Genomic DNA, 19,725 nt, shown 5'->3' on the forward strand with positions numbered 1-19,725 from the left:
TCTCTACTAAAAAATACAAAAAACTAGCCCGGCGAGGTGGTGGGCGCCTGTAGTCCCAGCTACTCGGGCAGCTGAGGCAGGAGAATGGCATAAACCCGGGAGGCAGAGCTTGCAGTGAACTGAGATCTGGCCACCGCACTCCAGCCTGGGCGACAGAGCGAGACTCAGTCTCAAAAAAAAAAAAGTAGCCTGTCATGGTGGTGTGTGCCTGTAGTCCTAGCTTCTCGAGAGGCTGAGGCTGGAGGATCGTTTGAGCCCAGGAGTTCAAAGATGCATTGAGCTATGATTGCACCACTGCACTCCAGCCTGGGCGACAGAATGAGATCCTGTCTCTGGAAAAACAAAAAAAAGGAGAAGGGGGTGGGAGATTGACAGCTTGCGGATCACAGATAATAGCATCAATCCAAAAGAGGCAGAAGTTTGCTAATTATTTGCTGAATTTAGAGAAGTGTCTGACTTACCCCTAAAATAGCATCTCTCTCACCCATTTGCATCCTGATAGACTTTGCTGACAAAGTGACCACACCCCAGAGGTGTCCCACAGCCATTAGCCCATCTTACACCCTCTCATCCCAAGTATAAACCTGGGTGCGCCAACCCTGAATGACTAGAGACCTTGACTTCCCTTGCAGAATTTTTAGGGAGTTTGTCACAATCTGGCTGTGTCTGCCGGAGTAGTAAGGATCAATCACGTGGTTCATAACGGCTGCAATGGAGAAAAGATCAACACCCCATCTTCCTAGAATGCTTTATATTAGAACATTAAAGTAATAGTTACAGTGCTATATGATATCATACGAAGCCTAGCTTTAAACAAATAAGGTGGCCAGGCGCGGTGGCTCACGTCTGTAATCCCAGCACTTTGGGAGGCCAAGGCGGGTGGATCACCTGAAGTCAGGAGTTCGAGACGAGCCTGGTCAACATGGTAAAACTCCGTCTATATTAAAAATACAAAAAAATTAGCTGGGCATGGTGGTGGGTGCCTGTAGTCCCAACTACTTGGGAGGCAGAGGCAGAAGAATCACTTGAACCCAGGAGGCAGAGGTTTCGGTGAGCCAAGTCTGTGCCATTGCACTCCAGCCTGGGCAACAAGAGCAAAACTCCATCTCAAAAAATAATAGAATAGCACAGGAGAGAAGAGAAGAATAAAATGAAAAGTAATATAAAATAGTTCTGATGCTACGTGATACCATACATAACCTAGCTTTAAACAAATAAGATGACCGGGCACAGTGTTCACATCTGTAATCCCAGCACTTTGGGTGGCCAAGGTAGGAGGGTCGCTTGAGACCAAGAGTTTGAGACCAGCCTGGGCACTATAGGGAGACCCTGTCCCTGAAAAAAAAGAAAAAAATAAACAAAAAAAAAGCCAGGTGTGGTGGCGTGGGCCTGTAGTCCCAGCTACTCAGGCTGAGGCAGGGGGATCACTTGAACCTGGAAGGTTGAGGCTGCAATGAGCTGTGATCATGTCATCCACAGTCCAGCGTGGATGACAGAGCAAGACCCCATCTCAAAAAAAACAAAACGACAGAAAACAAGATTTCCGTGTCTATTTTAAAGGATAAAATAGTGTATTTTCACATTTTGAAATGAAGAAGAGTCTGGGTTTGGGAACGTTACAGTGATGTTTACTCGTGCTCGTTACCCACCGCCCTCTCAGATCTGTCTCGTAGCAAGAGACTGTTATTTTCTACTTGTTTTTAGCCAAAAGGCTGAGAAATAATGATGGTTATTTTTAAATCACTGGTGTCTCTTATGGTTGATGTCTTCTTAGTATTTAGGAATTTCCAGGACGTCTTTTTTGTTGTTGTTAATGCATTATATGTGTGTGTGTGTATATATGTGTATATGTGTGTGTATATATATATACACTGTGTATATATATGTATATATGTATATACATATATACATATATGTATATACATATATATACACACACACACAGAGAAAGAGAGAGAGAGAGAGAGATGATTACAGGCGTTAGCCACTGCGCCCGGCTTACATATATATGTTTTAAAGACTTCAATGAGAAAAAGGTTGGTTTTTAAAAAGGCAAGCTTCAGATTCCAGGGAAGATTGCCTCTGTAGAGCTGTGTTTTAATCCATGGGTTTGCCAGATTCATGAGTGTTTACTGGCATTGTGCGCTTTCGGCCCTCCCTCCTCTGCGCCCATTGTGCATGTTTTGAAAAAGCAGTGTCAGGAAGGGCTCTCTGGAACTCTTGCGGAGTTACTTGAGTTAGCAAAGAATCCCCTTCTGCCCCAAGAGCTGTAAGCCGAGTCTCTGTAAAGCTGACTCCACGCCTGTTTGTCTGCCTGTGTGTCCTGGCGCAGGTGGCTGGCCGTGCGGTTGGAGTGTGTGGGCAACTGCATCGTTCTGTTTGCTGCCCTGTTCGCGGTGATCTCCAGGCACAGCCTTAGCGCTGGCTTGGTGGGCCTCTCAGTGTCTTACTCATTGCAGGTAAGAGGGGATGCTCGTAACTGGATTATTAAAGTCTGTTAATGGGGGAGCCAGTTGTCCTTTTCTTTGGATTCCAACTGCAACAGCAATGGGGGAGAGGAACGTGAGAGGCATGGAGTTTCAGGAGTGGGTAGAGCGCCTGGTGACCAACTAGAGCAGGAGAGGGATTTGACATGAATCCAGTATTTCCCCCATTAGTCACAGAGATTCCTTGGTGGCCCAAGAGGATACTTCCAGCTACGAGGGGAATGCTTTTAAAACTATGAATTTCCCTTTAAGAACTGCTTTAGCTGCATCTCACAAATGGTGATACATTGTGTTTTCATATTGTCACCTGGTTAAAAATATTTTCCAGTTTCTTATTACTTTTGTGACCCATGAGTTATTTTGGAAACATGGTATATGTGCTTAGGAGATAGCAATGTGGCAGGCCTCGGTGATGGCTATAGCTGGGTTTGTTAATTGCTGTACCTTTCTTACCTGTTTCATAATTCATAACTTTTTTTTTTTTTTTTATTGGAGATAGTCTCACTCTGTTGCCCAGGCTGGAATGCAGTGGCATGATCGTGGCTCACTGCAACCTCTGCCTCCTGGGTTCGAGTGACTCTCCTGCCTCAGCCCCCCCAAATAGCTGGGGTTAGAGGCGTGTGTCACCACGGCTGGCTAATTTTTGTATTTTTAGTAGCAACTGATGGGGTTTCGCCATGTTGGCCAGGCTGGTCTCAAACCCCTGACCTCAGATGATCTGCCCGCCTCGGCCTCCGATAATTCATTCTTGTTGAAAATAATTTGTTTCCTGTTATCTCAGTGGAAAAAGAAAAGAAAAATATGCCTGCTCACTCTAGAAATGCCACGTGACTCTTCCACTCGCAGGTCACCACGTACTTGAACTGGCTGGTTCGGATGTCATCTGAGATGGAAACCAACATCGTGGCCGTGGAGAGACTCAAGGAGTATTCAGAGACCGAGAAGGAGGTAGGCAAGGGCCCCTGGCCGGACGTGTAGGTCTTTGGTGTAGCTTTACCCCAAGGAGATCTCTGAGCCCTGTCCTGTGCACCTCTGCCTCTGAGCAGGGGAGTGAGCTGGATACCCCACCAGGTAGAGGTGCATCTTATGCTTGTCCAGTCTGTTTGCAGCACTTACTTAGAGCTCAGTGTTAGGGTGAAAATAATTTACTGGCTTTCCCCAAGATTTGGGGTATCCATGTACGAGACTGTGGGATGCTATCAGGGCATTCAGAAGGTATTCACATTGTGAAGAAGGTCCCCCTCTAGTTCTTGTTCATAACTTGGAACAGTATCACAGAGAAAGTCTTGGTCTGGTGCTGGCAGGTCTTTTTTTTTTTTTTTTTTTTTTTTTTTTTTTTTTTTTTTTTTTTTGAGACGGAGTCTCACGCTGTTGCCCAGGCTGGAGTGCAGTGGCGCGATCTCGGCTCACTGCAAGCTCCGCCTCCCAGGTTCCCGCCATTCTCCTGCCTCAGCCTCCTGAGTAGCTGGGACTACAGGCGCCCGCCACCGCGCCCGGCTAATTTTTTGTATTTTTAGTAGAGACAGGGTTTCACTGTGGTCTCGATCTCCTGACCTTGTGATCCGCCCGCCTCGGCCTCCCAAAGTGCTGGGATTACAGGCTTGAGCCACCGCGCCCGGCCAACTGGCAGGTCTTTAACACCTTAGCAATTGAGATGATCTCCCTTCAATAGATAAACAGCAGCCTTTGCACTTAGAGCCTCAACAGGACGGCCTCTATCAAAAATAACCTTCTGTTGTTTGTTATGTATTTGGTTTTTTTGTATGTGAGATGGAGTCTCACTGTTGCCCAGGCTGGAGTACAGAGGTGTGATCTCGGCTCACTGCAACCTCCGCCTCCCAGGTTCAAGTAATTCTCCTGCCTCATCCTCTGGAATAGCTGGGATTACAGGTGCCTGCCATCATGCCTGGCTAATTTTTGTATTTTTAGAAGAGATGGCGTTTCACTAAGTTGGCCAGGCTGGTCTCAAACTCTTGACCTCAGAATATCCGCCTGCCTCAGCCTCCCAAAGTGCTGGGATTACAGGCTTGAGCCACTGCACCTGCCCTATTGTGTATTTGTATGGGGGACTCCTGTTACGGAAAATACTACTACTTTACCATTTGTGATTGTAATAAATGTTCCTCTTAAGTAAGTTGAGAAATGAAGCCTAAGTGACTTGATTAAGCATATTAAAACAACAAGAGAATGAGTCGATGCATACTACACAAATGATGTAGCCGAGAACTGACCAAAGTTTGGAAAACCCTGCAGTTATTTAACCACAGCCCCCTTTTTATAGATGGAGAAACAGGGAACCTGGGGAGGCACGATGGCTGATCCAAGGTCCCACATGGCTTGGTAGAACAGCTGGGACCAGGACCTGTGCTTCCAGTCTTTGATGTCGCGTTGCACTTAATAACTGCCTTCTTAGGCCCTGAGCACCAGCACGAGTAGGAACAGCAGTGATAATCACAGTAATGCCTGGCGACACCCCAACCCCCACCAGTAATAATAACAGGGACACACGTAGTGCCTTGTAGAATGTCAGAGCCAGACCTAAATGTTTAACACAGAGTAATACGCTCAATCTTTATCCTGCCCTATGATTGATTTCTGAGAAACGGTCTCATGCTTGCCCAGGTTAGAGTGTGGCGCGATCTCACTCGCTGCCTCCCAGGCTCAAGTGATTCTCCTCCTGAGTGTCTGGTACCACAGGCGCATGCCATCACGCCCGCTGATGTTTGTATTTTTAGTAGAGATGGGGTTTTGCCATGTTGCCCAGACCGGTCTCGATCTCCTGAGCTTGAGTGATCTTCCTGCCTTGGCCTCCCAAAGTGCTGGGATTACAAGCGAGAGCCACCGTGCTTGGCCCAGCCCTATGATTTAGGTGCTGTTATTACCCCAATTTTACAGGTGAGGAAACTGAGACAAAAAGGTGAAGTTATTTGCCCAAGATCACATGGCTGGTAAATGGCAGACCTAGGCATTGAGCCTGTGCCTTCTCGGAGACCCTGTCCAGTGCCATGGGGGTCATGCTACACTGCCTCCTGAGGAGATGCCCCTTGGGAGTGAGACCAAGGCCTCTGCAAGGTCTGTCCTCCTGAGGAATTCACAGAGGTGACCTCAACCCACTCCTTTAACATTCTAACTGGGTGAACCGGTCCCGTGTCACGGGTGAGCATTGTAAGAATGGCGTGAGTGTCCCCGTGAGGAACCAAGGGTGCATTACACCGGCAGCTTCCAACTTGACACTGAATTTATATAATTCCTTTACAGGGCATTTCATTTAGGTTTGGTTTGGCTTTTTTTTTTTTAATATGGAATTTTGCTTTTTTTGCCCAGGCTGGAATGCAGTGGCACAATCTTGGCTCACTGCAACCTCCACCTCCTGGGTTCAAGTGATTCTCCTGCCTCAGCCTCCCAAGTACCTGGGATTACAAGTACCTGCCATCCCGCCCAGCTAACTTATTTCATTAGTTTTTATAATAGCCTCATTGATATGTGAATTTCATATGCCGCACAATTCACCTAGTTAAAGCATGCAGTTTGACTGAATTCAGTTTTGTTTTTTTGTTTGTTCGATACTGAGTCTGGCTCTAGGCTGGAGTGCAGTGGCATGATCTCAGCTCACTGCAACCTCCACCTCCTGGGTTCAAGCGATTCTCAGCCTCCTGAGTAGCTGGGATTACAGGCAATTTTTGTATTTTTAGTAGAGACGGGATTTCACCCTGTTGGCCCGGCTGGTGTCGGACTTTTGACCTCGTGATCCACCCGCCTCAGCCTCCCAAAGTGCTGGGATCACAGGTGTCAGCCACCACGCTCGGCCTGAGTTCAGTTTTCAAAAGCATTTTACTTTTGACTGAGTTTTATATTTTTAGAAGGAGTGTGTTTGACAAACCCAGGAGAAAGTAATCGTCCTCATTAGTCCTACCACTATTCTGTATTTACATGTATTTTTATATACAGATAGAAAGCTCCACATACTTCTCTCCATTCCCCTCACTGTGTTGTTATAGCATCTCCCCTTCAATTATGTACATAAATTATAAAATAGAGATATGCTTGTTATTTTAAAAAAGAAAAAATCAATACAGGGCTGGACACAGTGGCCCACACCTGTAATCCCAGCACTTTGAGAGGCCAAGGTGGGTTGGTCACTTGAAGCCAGGAGTTCGAGACCAGTCTGGCCAACATGGTGAATCCCGTCTGTACTAAAAATACAAAAATTAGCCGGGCATGGTGGTGGGTGCCTGTAATCCCAGCTACTTGGGAGGCTGAGGTGGGAGGATCGCTGGAACCCAGGAGGTGGAGGTTGCAGTGAGCTGAGGTCATATCACTACACTCCAGCCTGGGTGACAGAGCAAGACTGTCTCAAAAAAAAAAAAACCCAAAAAAAATAAGTTTATGGCAGAGAATGAAAGTTGGTTCCTGTTGCCAGGCACGGTGGCTCATGCCTGTAATCCTAGCACTTTGGGAGGCCGAGGCGGGCGGATCACAAGGTCAGGAGTTCGAGACCAGCCTGGCCAACGTGGTGAAACCCTGTCTCTACTAAATATAAATAAATAAATTTTCTGGGTGTGGTGGCACATGCCTGTAATCCCAGTTACTCAGCAGGCTGAGGCAGGAGAATTGTTTGAACTGGGACCCGGGAGGCAGAGGTTGCAGTGAGCTGAGATCACGCCATTGCACTCCAGCCTGGGCAACAAGAGCAAAACTCTGTCTTAAAAAAAAAAAAAAGAAAGAAAGAAAGTTTGTTCCTGTTTGCCCGGTTCCTCTCCTTCCCAGAGAAAGGCTCCATTAGCATTCAGGTGCATTTCCCCCAGAACTTTCCGGTGTGGATTCCCACATACCCCCACACGTTTGTTTGCTTGTTTCTTTTTCTTTTAACATAAGTGAGATCTACCTGTTATCCTGTGACACCTTTTCTTTAACCATGAGGCACCTTTGCATCCACGTTTAATAATAGTCACTGCCTCTAAGGGCTGCTGTGAGGCCCAGATGAGATCATGGGTCTCAAGTGCTGAGCAGAGCAACTTGCATTAGTTGCACTGAAAGTGCTCAGTAACTTACTTTTTGGCCGCGCGCAGTGGCTCAGGCCTGTAATCCCAGCACTTTGGCCCACTGCAACCTCTGCCTCCCAGGTTCTAGTTATCCTCCTGCCTCAGCCTCCCAAGTAGCTGAGATTACAGGCTCCCACCCATCAGGCCCAGCTAATTTGTGTATTTTTAGTAGAGCCAGGGTTTCACCGTGTTGGTCAGGCTGGTCTCAAACCCCTGACCTCAAGTGATCTGCCCGCCTCGGCCTCCCTAAGTGCTGGGATTACAGGTGTGAGCCACCGCGCCTGGCCACGCCGTTATTTTATAGCACATCCACAAAAGGGCTGCGTGTCGTGCCTAACAGGTACCCGGCGTTTTCTTGTGATGTACTCTCTGCTGTGCCCCTGAGCTTGGCCATATGCTCTGCAGCCTGGTTCAGCACCTGTGTGTGCCCTGGAGGAATGTGCACACCCTGAGGCTAAAACCACTGAACCGGGCCCAGGCCACATCCCGCCGTGGGCCGCAGGAAATGCTGAACTGAACTACTTTTCAGAAGGAGGGTGGTGTGTCCCTGGGCAAGTCACCGCCCCTCTCTGTGCCTCAGTCTTCTTGTGTCTAAACTGGGGATAGTAAAAGGATCCCCCACATGGGATTGCTGTGAGGACTGGATGAGGCACTGTGATACAGCTGCTGCTTTTATCCTTGCCTTCCTGCTGGTGGGGGCATCCAGGGTCACTCACTGTCATTCTCATGCCTGTCTGGAGAAGACCACTCATTTTATTGACTGTTTGTTTATAAATATTTATTTTAAAAAAAAATTTATCAAAAAGTAAGTTTTATTGGCATCTAAAAAAATTTACCCAACATTGAAACATAACATCAATATTTATGTTATTGTGTTCTTGTTTCTTTTTTTTTTTGAGACGGAGTCCCGCTCTGTCGCCCAGGCTGGAGTGCAGTGGCGCGATCTCGGCTCACTGCAAGCTCCGCCTCCCGGGTTCCCGCCATTCTCCTGCCTCAGTCTCCTGAGCAGCTGGGACTACAGGTGCCCGCCACGACGCCCGGCTAATTTTTTGTATTTTTAGTAGAGACGGGGTTTCACCGAGTTAGCCAGGATGGTCTCAATCTCCTGACCTTGTGATCCGCCCGCCTCGGCCTCCCTCATGTTTCTTTTTTACTCACTGCAGTGTGAGGAGCAAATCACAAACATTTACTTTACAGAAACAGAGGCCATAGTGTAGATTTTACAAAATCACTTTTTAAAATCTCTGTATTGTGCTCCTCAAATATCTAGAGCCAGTGTGTGTATAAAATGTCACACTGTTGTCTAAACCTTAAAATTCTACATCAGCCTAAGGATACGGATAAGATATACCTCTACTTGCTCTTTTGAAACATATCTATTACCTTATCCAACCTAATGATAGCTATCTAAAAAATTCTTTCTTCCATAGGAAGTGTCTGACAAGCTGTTATCCCTTTCCTTGACGTTAAAAGAATCTGGGGGCAACATTGCTATTTTATCAGAAAAATTCTTTTAAAGTTTACCTATCATGTTCATATTAAGAACATTGTGTGTGACTGGGCATGGTGGCTCATGCCTGTAATCCCAGCACTTTGGGAGGTGGAGGTGGGCGGATCACCTGAGGTCGGGAGTTAAGAGACCAGCCTGGCCAACATGGTGAAACCATGTCTCTACCAAATGGTGGCGGGTGCCTGTAGTCCCAGCTACTCAGGAGGCTGAAGCAGGAGAATCGTTTGAACCTGGGAGGCAGAGGTTGCAGTGAGCTGAGATCATGCCATTGCACTCCAGCCTGGGAGACAGAACGAGACGCCATCTCAAAAAAAAAAAAAAAAAAAAAAAAAAGCAATGTCTGTAGAAGTCAGTTGTTCAACTATTTTAAGAGAAAGGTGAACATGAACATCAGGTTAATTCTGGCAGACAAAAATGAACTGCTGTGGTCCAGTCAGCCATTATGTATCACAGAGAGATGCCAGCATTACAGAAGGGTGTCTCGGTCCTACTGAACGATGATTATGTCCCCTCAGTTTCTGTGCGTTCTACCACTGGTTCACTTTCTACGTCAGCAGCTGTGTCACTCTTCTTATTTATGTTCGTATTTATTGAGCACCTACTATGTACTCTGAGCCCTGGGATACAGCAGTGAACAATTAGAGCCTGTCCTCATGGAGTGGCTGGTGCAGTGGGCGTGGGAGACAGTGTACACTCAAGCGTACGAGCCCCGAGAGGGCTGGGGACGGGCAGTGCCCTGAAGGAGAAGGCAGCACGGGAGGGGACAGAGGGACACAGGGCTGGGAGGGCGCTCTGCATCGACCAGAGATCCACAGGATGCCAGGGGGTCTTTTGGGGAAGAACGTTCCAGGAAGGGCAGCCCCCCAGTGCTGAGGCCTGCGGCAGAGTGAGTGAGAGGGGAGGTCAAGGGAGTCACGGCTTTCCAGGATGGACTGGGAATTCCTTACTGTCTCCCTCTGCTGCGATCAAAGGCACCTTGGCAAATCCAGGAGACAGCTCCGCCCAGCAACTGGCCCCAGGTGGGCCGAGTGGAATTCCGGAACTACTGCCTGCGGTACCGAGAGGACCTGGACTTCGTTCTCAGGCACATCAATGTCACCATCAATGGGGGAGAAAAGGTGGGTACACATGGCCCCATTCCTCTACCCATCCCCAGTCGGGCACAGGGTGCCACCGGGCAGATGAATCAAGCTGTGGCGTCTCCGCAGTCACTCACGGCTCCACACCTCCGCTTGAATGGCTTTTCCAGGGGATGGGAGTGGAGCGTGGCAGTAAAAGCTGTTCAGCGCGCATCCAACTTGTAGAAGTGAAGGCTTTTAGGTGAACTGACAGCCCAAAGACCAAATGAGCCCCACAGATACGTTTTGGAAGATTTTTTATTTATTTATTTTTTTGAGACAGGGTCTCGCTCTGTCGCCCAGGCTAGAGTGTGGTGGGCTGTGGAGTTGGCTCGACCAGATGACTGATGCCTGAGGTGGGGCCGAGATGAGGGCACTGTGGGGCAGGGACAAGTCCGGATGCCGGCATTCCCACCACACCTGCACCCTTCTGTCCTGCAGGTCGGCATTGTGGGACGGACGGGAGCTGGGAAGTCATCCCTGACGCTGGGCTTATTTCGGATCAACGAGTCTGCCGAAGGAGAGATCATCATCGATGGCATCAACATCGCCAGGATCGGCCTGCACGACCTCCGCTTCAAGATCACCATCATCCCCCAGGTGGGCTCTGCGTGTGGCCCAGGCGGTGAGCCAGGGCTGGCAAGCCCTGTGATGGCACTAACAGTGATGTATGTCTATTTTGGGAGCAAACATACATTTGGCCCTACTTTGTCGTTTTTTGGTTTTGTTTTGTTTTTTCTGAAACAGGGTCTCGCTCTGTTGCCCAGGCTGGAGTGCACTGGTGCAATCTCAGCTCACGGCAACCTCCGCCTCCCAGGCTCAAGCGATTCTCCCATCCCAGCCTCCTCAGTAGCTAGGACTATAGGCACCCACCACACCCAGCTACATTTTTTTTTGTATTTTTTGTGGAGATGTGGTTTCACCTTGTTGCCCAGGCTGCTCTTAAATTCCTGGGCTCCAATGATCCACCCACCTTGGCCTCTGAAAGTGCTGGGATTACAGGCGTGAGCCACTGTGCCTGGCCTTCGTTGTTTTCATTGAAGTTAGGCTATGCCACTGTTTCCCTGAATTTCCTGTTAGCATACGATTAACAATGTGGGAATTAACTATCAGCCCCAACTTCCCGTCCCCACAAGGGGTAGTTTCAGAGCGTCTAGAAAAATCCAAAAAGACACCATCTTCTCTCCCTGCTGCCAGAGTCAGACTGAGAATCTCTAACCCTTCCACGAGCCAGACAAAGACTTTTAAATTTTAGATTCACGGGGTGCACCTGCAGGCTTGTTACATGGGTATATTGTATGATGCTGACGCTTGGGCTTCTGCGGATCTCATCACCCAAATATTGAATAAAGTACCTGAGAGAGAGTTTCTGAACCATTACCCTCCTCCATCTGTCCCCACTTTTGGAGGCTCCGGTGTCTATCATTTCCATCTTTACATCCATGAATACCCAGAGTTTAGCTCCCACTTATAAGTCAGAACATGCAGTATTTGGTGAGAAATAAGGATTTTCTTTTTTTTTTTTTAATTGAGACAGAGTCTCACTGTGTCACCCAGTTCTGTGGCATGATCTCAGCTTACTGCAACCTCCACCTCCTGGGTTCAAGCGATTCTCCCGCCTCAGCCTCCCAAGTAGCTGGGATTACAGGTGCACACCACCATGCCTGGCTAGTTTTTATATTTTTGGTAGAGACGGGGTTTTACCGTGTTACCTAGGCTGGTCTCAATCTCCTGACCTCAAGTGATCTGCCTGCCTCGGCCTCCCATAGTGCTGGGATGAGCCAACATGCCTGGCTGAAATAAGGATTTTCTAGACCAATCTCTGCAGGTGGATTTCTTAATATGTTGCCTTTTAGTGTAATCTTCCCTAATGTTTCTTACAAGATTCTCTTTTGGAGTTGGAGGACGGGAGAATCCACGGGACTTTATGTTAGGAATCACCTGTGCTGTATCTCATTTTGGGAGGTTCTCAACCCACTTGCCATATTGAAGGCTCTAGGAAGTTGTATGGAAAGGAAATCTTTTATTCTGCCAAACTCAGATTTTCCAGACTTTTTAAATTTTTCCTTCATTAAGGAATTTTTTTTTTTGTTTTGAGACAGAGTCTCTCTCTGTCACCCAGGCTGGAGTGCAGTGGCATGATCTTGGCTCACTGTAACCTCCATCTCCCAAGTTCAAGTGACTCTCTTGCCTCAGCCTCCTGAGTAGCTGGGACTGCAGGTGTGCGCCGCCATGCCCAGCTGATTTTTGTATTTTTAGTAGAGACAGGGTTTCGCCCTGTTGGTCAGGCTGGTCTCGAACTCCTGACCTCAAGTGATCCGCTCGCCTCAGCCTCCCAAAGTGCTGGGATTACAGGTGTGAACCACTGTGCCTGGCCTTTTTCTCCATTATTAGCGTCTGCAGAAATAGTGATTCCAAGGAGCTCTGACAGCCCACCTTCAGCAGTCCTGGCCAGAGGTCCTTCGGCCTCACGTCGTCTCCATGCATGTCAGCGTGACATAGGCATCACGTGCTGTCCATTCTCTTCTCTCTGAACAGGACCCTGTGTTGTTTTCGGGTTCCCTCCGCATGAACCTGGACCCGTTCAGCCAGTATTCGGACGAAGAAGTCTGGACGTCCCTAGAGCTGGCCCACCTGAAGGGGTTCGTGTCAGCCCTTCCCGACAAGCTGGACCACGAGTGTGCAGAAGGCGGGGAGAACCTCAGGTAGGCGGGGGTGAACAGGGAGACACCAGATAAGGTGTCCTAGGTGCCACCTCGGTAGGGGTGTTTGAAGATTCTGTCCAGGTCTGTGTCAGACCTGGATTTGAATCCCAGTTGTGCCGCAGATAAACCATTTGTCCCTTCACCTCTTGGAGCCTCAGTTTCTGTATCTGTGAAATGGGTCTTAATCCAGGCTTTTTGTACCATGAGGTAGAATAACCAGGATGGCCAGTACATTTCCCACCCGCTCCATGCAGTTGAGAGTGGCTGTCAGTTGCTGAGCTCTGGAAAGGCTTCTGTACCAGCTGGTCACTGGCATTGCTCTGAGCCCTCAAGTCCCCATGCACTACCCCAGCTGTCTTGGTCCTGCTACCAGGATCCTGGAGCTCTGTCCATGACCTGGCAACTAAAGCATTAATGCCTGGCACACCAGCGGAACCTCTGGGGTCCCACTCTGGTGGTGGTTGTTAGTGCCTGCTTCTGGTTCTGTTTTCCGTCTCCATGACAACCAACCATAAAGCAATGATAATTGGAGTATAAGGCAATGATCATTGCTCCCAAACGAGGGCAGTCAGCCGGGTGACTCTGCTGATCTTGGCTGGGCTCACATGCATGTCTGGGGGTCAGCTGGCTGTTGGCCTCAGGTGGGGCAAGAAGGGTATACTTGGCGCATCCCTCATTCTCCAGCAGACCAGTTTGGCATGTCATGGCCATGGCAGGGGCACAAGAGCGTGGAAGCACCCATGTGCATCTCACAATATTCTTTTGGCTGGTGTTATGTTTGCCAGTGTCCCATTGGCCAAAGCAAGGTACATGTCTGAGTCCAGAGCCACCTGTCATGGCCCCACAGGTGGATAGGGATGCATGGATATTAGCCCTTTTTTTTTTTTTTTTTTTTCCCTGAGACAGGAAGTCTCACTGTGTCACCCAGGCTGGAGTGCAGTGGTGCAACCTCCGCCCCCACGCTCAAGCAGTTGTCCTGCCTCTGCCTCTCAAGTAGCTGGGATGACAGGTGCCTGCCACCACGCCCAGTTAATTTTTGCATTTTTAGTGAGATGGAGTACCACCACATTGGCCAGGCTGTCTCAAACTCCTGGTGTTAAGTGATCCGCCCGCCTTAGCCTCACAATGTGCTGGGATTATAGGTGTGAGCCACTGTGCCCGACTTTTTTTTTCTTGCCTAGGCTGGAGTACAGTGGATTGATCTCAGCCTCTTACTTCTGGACTCGAACAATCCTGCCTCAGTCTCCCGAGTAACTGGGACTATAGGAGCATGCCACTACACCCAGCTTATTTGTTTATTTTTGTTTTTAGGAGAGATGGGGGTCTTGCTTTGTTGCCCAGGCTGGTCTCAAATTCCTGGCTTCAGGCTATCCTGCCACCTCGGCCTCCCAAAGTGCTGGGATTGTAGGTGTGAGCCACTGTTTTGAGAATGATTCTGAACCTACATCTTGCTGAATAGGAGATGTGCTCTGATTGATTAGTGATGTCTGCTGCAGACACAGATGTTGGGAGTGGACGTGGTATCCTGGTCGAGCAACATCGAGTGTCTCCTTTCACATCTCCCAGCCTGGGCCTAGGTTCAGAGTCGGGGTGGTTTGATCTAACACTGTCTCCTGGTCTTTTTCTTTCGATCAAGTGTTGGGCAGCGCCAGCTTGTGTGCCTGGCCCGGGCCCTGCTGAGGAAGACGAAGATCCTTGTGTTGGATGAGGCCACAGCAGCTGTGGACCTGGAAACGGACGACCTCATCCAGTCCACCATCCGGACACAGTTTGAGGACTGTACCGTTCTCACCATCGCCCACCGGCTCAACACCATCATGGACTACACAAGGTGATGCCCCTGGCACAGTGGCCTCTAGGCTTTGAGAGTTTGGCTTACTCACTGGCTCATTCATTCATTCATTCAACACTGTCCTTATCCCTAGTGACAGCCCCAGTGGGTGGATCCTCTCTTCATCCTGGATGGTACCAGGTATTTCTTTTTTTTTTTTTTTGAGACAGAATCTCACTCCGTCTCCCAGGCTAGAGTACGGTGGTGCGATCTTGGCTCACTGCAACCTCCACCTCTGGGGTTCAAGCAGTTCTCCTGCCTCAGCCTCCTGAATAGCTGGGACTACAGGCATGTGCCACCACGCCTGTCTAATTTTTGTATTTTTAGTAGTGACAGGGTTTCGCCATGTTGGCCAGGCTGGTCTTGAACTCCTGACCTCAGGCGATCTGCCTGCCTCAGCCTCCCAAAGTGCTGGGATTACAGGCATGAACCACTGTGCCCAGTGGTACCAGGTATTTCTGACATCATCCAGTCATTCATTCTGTCATTGTATCTGCGTAGCGCACCTGCCATGTTCCTAGACACTGGGGACTCTGTAGGCTGCTATCAGACAAGGTCCCTGCCTCTAGGACCAAGTAGCTTATTAGATAGAGGAGACGAAATAGACAGAGCAACAAACCAGCAGGATTCCAGAGGGCAGCAAGTGCTGGGAAGGACGCTTGCCGAGGAGACGGGATAGCAGGTGCCAGGCAAGGCCATTGTTTACATCGAGCACTGCAGGCCCAGTGCCTGGGGCCCACAAAAAAGGTTTTATTTTTTAAAAAGAAGCAGGCCAGGTGCGATGGCTCACGCCTGTAATCCCAGCACTTTGGGAGGCCGAGGCGGGCAGATCACCTGAGGTCGACAGTTGGAGACCGGTCTGGCCAACATGGTGAGACCCTGTCACCATTAAAAATACAAAAATTAACCGAGTGAGGTGGTGCGTGCCTATAATCCCAGGTACTTGGCATGCTGAGGAAGGAGAATTGCTTGAACCTGGGAGGTAGAGGTTGCAGTGAGCTGAGATTGTGCCACAGCACTCCAGCCTGGGCGACAGAGTGAGACTCCATCTCAAAAAAGAAAAAAAAGAATGTAATCCAACCTTGTTTCTATTGATACCAACACAGTCATAAAATAGAAATTTTAGCATTTTGTGTGGAGAAAGCCGCCTCCGCAGGCATCAGTGCCGGGGATCACAGAAGTCACAGTGCGGCCGTAGTGCCAGGATCTTGGGGGTTTTGAGTTTTGCTTGAGTCACCTCTGAGGAGGTGACATTTTAGCTGAGACCTGAACAATGAAAGGGAGTCAGCTGTGAGAAGATCTGGGACAGCGATCTGCAACCTTGTTCTTAAGGGCTGGGGTAGTTTCAGCTTTGCGGGCCACATGGCCTCTCGGCCACTTGACTCCAGTGTTGCCTTGTGAGCGCAGTCATAGTGCACAAATGAATGAGCATGGCTGTGTTCCAGTAAAACTTTATTCATAAAAACAGGCAGGGGGTCAGATTTGGCCTGCAAGCCACAGTTTGCCAACCTTTGATCTAAAGGAAGAATATTCTAGGCAGCCGGTACAGCCGAATGTAAAACTGAATGAATGTGCTTAATGAATTTGAAGGCTAGCATGAGGAGGCCGTTGTACCTAGAGGCTGGAATTGAGGGGACAGGGGTAGGAGATGAGGCCAGAAACGTAGGGCAGGGGCTAGATCTTAGAGCAGCATGTAAGCACGGTGAGAAGCTTGGAACTTACTCTAAGAGCCCTGTAAAGCCATTGGAAAGTTTTAAGCAGGGGGGTGACATGAGTTTCCATTTTATTTATTTATTTTTGAGATAGCGTCTCACCCTGTCGCCCAGGCTGGAGTGCAGTGTTGGGATCACAGCTCACTGTGGCCCCAAGCGATCCTCCTGCCTCAGCCTTCCAAAGTGCTGGGATTATAGGCGTGAGTCTCTGCACCCAGCTGACATGATGTTTCTAGTTCACTGAGTACCACCTACTAAGTGACAGATACTGAGTTGGTGCTTTTGAAATATAGGACATAGAAATGAGGACAGAAGTGGGCAGTGTCAAATCTTACAGGACCTAAAATATTAGGGGTCAGCCAACTATGGCCCACAGGCCGTAGATCTGGCCCCTGGCCTGTTTTTATGAATAAAGTTTTATTGGCACACAGCCACATCTGTTCATTTTCCTGTTGTCTCTGGCAGCTTTCACACTATAAATACAGCAGAGATGCATAGTTGTAACAGAAACCATATGGCCTGCAGAGCCTGAAGTATTTGCTGTCTGGCCTTTTTCAGAAAAATGTTGCCAATCCTTATTGTAGACTATGGTAAGATCTTTTTATTTTACTCTGAATGTAATGGAACAGTGAATGTGAACAGTCAACACTGTTAATACGGTTCCCACCATGATTGATATTGATGTGGGGTAGATATTAAGGAGGTGGCCTCATGGGAATTTGACATTGACTAGAAATAGAGATGGAGGGTGAGCAACCAGCTGGAAGGCTGCTGGCCAGTCCTAGCAGAAAGTGTTAGGGACCTGACCCAAAGCAGTAACTTGCCCAGGTCACTTGTCGCAGGGGCATGAGGTGCTCACCCCTCTCCTTCCTCTGATGTCTGTGTCCCCTCCCGCCACAGGGTGATCGTCTTGGACAAAGGAGAGATCCAGGAGTACGGCGCCCCGTCGGACCTCCTGCAGCAGAGAGGTCTCTTCTACAACATGGCCAGAGACGCCGGCCTGGTGTGAGCCGCACAGCTGGCCTATCTGGTCAGAACTGCAGGGCCTACATGCCCGCGCCCAGGCAGGAGTCAGTACCCCTGGGAAACCAAGCCTCCCACACTGAAACCAAAAAATCAAAACCAAACCCAGACAACCAAAACATACTCAAAGCAGCAGCCACCGCCATCCAGTCCCGTGCCTGGAACTGGCCGTGAAGACACGGGACAGACACAGAGAGGCGAGCTGCCCAAAACATGCTCGCCCTTGCCCCTGGTGCCCTGAGACACACACACACAGCCTCATGCCTCCGGGAATGCAAGTGTGTTCCTGGTGCTTCCCGCGGACGAGTTTTGGCAGCCAGACTTCTGAAGGAATTGGTTGTATAGAAGATCCTAGTGACCAAATCCAGCCGGCTGCCTCGGATCTCTCCAGCCGAAGTCTATGGACTGCAAGTCTTTGAGATGCCTGTGGCTCCCATCACCTCTAACATCCTTGTCTGGGTCCACCCGGAATGCTTCATTTCCTTGGGGTTGCAGTTTTGAGGTTGAGGGGCCTGGAGAAAATCATTCCCTTCCCTTGGCAGTGTCCCAGGGCCCTGCATGGTCCTCTTACCAACATCTGGTCTTCCAGGCACTCAGAAGCTGGGAACCAGCATCCCAGCGCCAGCTCTGCCAGTTCTTGCTTCAGGCCAGAGGCAGTCTCTGCGCTCCCAAGCCTGTCCTCCTGGAAGGGACCTGGTTGGACTAACAGATAACCTGGACCTGGAACTGCAGGGCCAGGGGATTGTCTCGTAGGGCCAACGTTCCACCTGGGGTTCCCCTCCCCACTCACCCCCACTCCAGGCTTTCCCTTGCTTTTTTCTTTTGCTCAACATTGTAAGAACAATCAACGCCGTTATTACTGTTCCCACCATGATTGATGGGGGGTAAATATTAAGGAGATGGTCTCATGGGAATTTGACATTGACTAGAAATAGAGATGGAGAGTGAGCAGCCAGCTGGACGGCTGCTGACCAGTCCTAGCAGAAAACGTGTTAGGGGCCTTGCCTGAAGCACTGTTGGTTGCTTACAGTGTTGATTGCTTTTCTTCTTTTTTCTTACCCCTCTTTGCTTTCCCTCTCATGGTACCTGCTCATGGTTATGAAGCTTTCAAAGTAAAGAACACGAAGTACCTCCCAAGTATTACCAATAGGTACCAAAAAACGTCCCCTTGAGTCTTTTCCTTTTTTTTAGACTTTAATTCTCTCCCTTGGCATCCGGTTAGCCCCCCAGGGGGGGCAGCATTGTGGAGAACTTGACGTTTAGTTATTGATGCTCTTCCAGGACACAAAAAGAACCCATCTTTGAATATCAGTGATTTTTTTTTCTTTAAGTACTGTTCCAGGGAGAAAAACTGTCTCAAAACTTGAACTTCTTGGGAAGAGAAGTGTTAGGCTGAGAAGTCACATTCCCAGGAAATAGTGAGGAGCTCGCCCTGTGTTTGACCGTTTTGGTCTCTGTATTCCTGGAAGAAAACGGAGAAGCAGCATCGTTTAAAGCCTGTTCTTTAATGTGTCTCCGTTGGAGCCCAAAGTGAAATCCAGAAAGCAGCCAGAGCTGACGGCTGCCCCAGGACTCATACTTGCTAAGAATTACATCGCCGACTTCAAAGCCAGAGAGCATCTTTCTTTTAGGTGAAAACACATATATTTATTTTTTGTAAGTTATACCATTCTTTCGCATTAGATAAACCAAGTTTTGGGGGATCCTTTTGTAATGACTTAAACTGGAAATGTGAACATTTGCAGTAAAAAAAAAAATACATATATCTATATATTTTCTTTCTTTCTAAACAGTAGTTCCCTTTCCTTTGGGGCCTCAGCGAGGGTTCCAGCCATCTCCTGCACGGTCAGGATCTGGCCTCTTCCTGTTTCTGTTCTTTCCTTTTGACAGGTTGCCTCTAGTGGGAGCTGTTGCCAGAAAGGGCAAGTCCTGGACATCACTAGTCGGATGGGGTTTAGTGGGAAGGCGGGACAGCCGCAAGGTGGACGGAGTCCCGGCTTTGGGGTCAGACAGATCCTGGCTTGAGTCCTGCTCTTGTCATTCGCTGTTCTGGTGACCCTGGGAAAGTCACTCAGCCTCTGTGCCTCACTTGCTTTGTCTGTAAGATGAGGCTAATCGTACGTATCCTGTGAGCAGCGATGTGTGTGGTACTTGTAGCCTCGGTCAAGTTCTAAGACACAGGCGAGGCAGAAATCACATGTGGCCAGAATGATCCTTGAAAATCCTGCCCTCCCCCTGCGTTTTTTTTTCCCCCCCTAGAGACAGGGTCTCAATCTGTTGCCCAGGCTGGTGTGCAGT

The 19,725-nt window shown here is 48.9% G+C and overlaps 1 protein-coding gene across 4 annotated transcripts in view; it reads left to right on the top strand.

Annotated features, from left to right (window-relative positions):
• ABCC1 (ATP binding cassette subfamily C member 1 (ABCC1 blood group)) overlaps positions 1–19,217 on the top strand; it is a 193,624-nt gene extending 174,407 nt beyond the window's left edge. For 3 of the 4 annotated variants that reach the window (XM_074028316.1, XM_065536819.2, XM_045382568.3), the window contains 7 exons: positions 2,333–2,459; positions 3,333–3,434; positions 10,010–10,156; positions 10,598–10,756; positions 12,695–12,861; positions 14,498–14,692; positions 17,305–19,217. In XM_074028316.1, coding sequence (XP_073884417.1) covers positions 2,333–2,459; positions 3,333–3,434; positions 10,010–10,156; positions 10,598–10,756; positions 12,695–12,861; positions 14,498–14,692; positions 17,305–17,413 — 1,006 coding nt within the window. In that variant the 3' untranslated portion in view covers positions 17,414–19,217. Of the gene's footprint in view, positions 1–2,332; positions 2,460–3,332; positions 3,791–4,116; positions 4,630–10,009; positions 10,157–10,597; positions 10,757–12,694; positions 12,862–14,497; positions 14,693–17,304 lie in introns of those variants that run through there. The other variant, XR_012429506.1, reaches the window with a different exon arrangement.
• Positions 19,218–19,725: the final 508 nt, after the last annotated feature.

This window comes from Macaca fascicularis, chromosome 20 (genome assembly GCF_037993035.2).
Source record: "Macaca fascicularis isolate 582-1 chromosome 20, T2T-MFA8v1.1".
In the NCBI taxonomy this organism is placed as follows: Eukaryota; Metazoa; Chordata; class Mammalia; order Primates; family Cercopithecidae; genus Macaca; species Macaca fascicularis.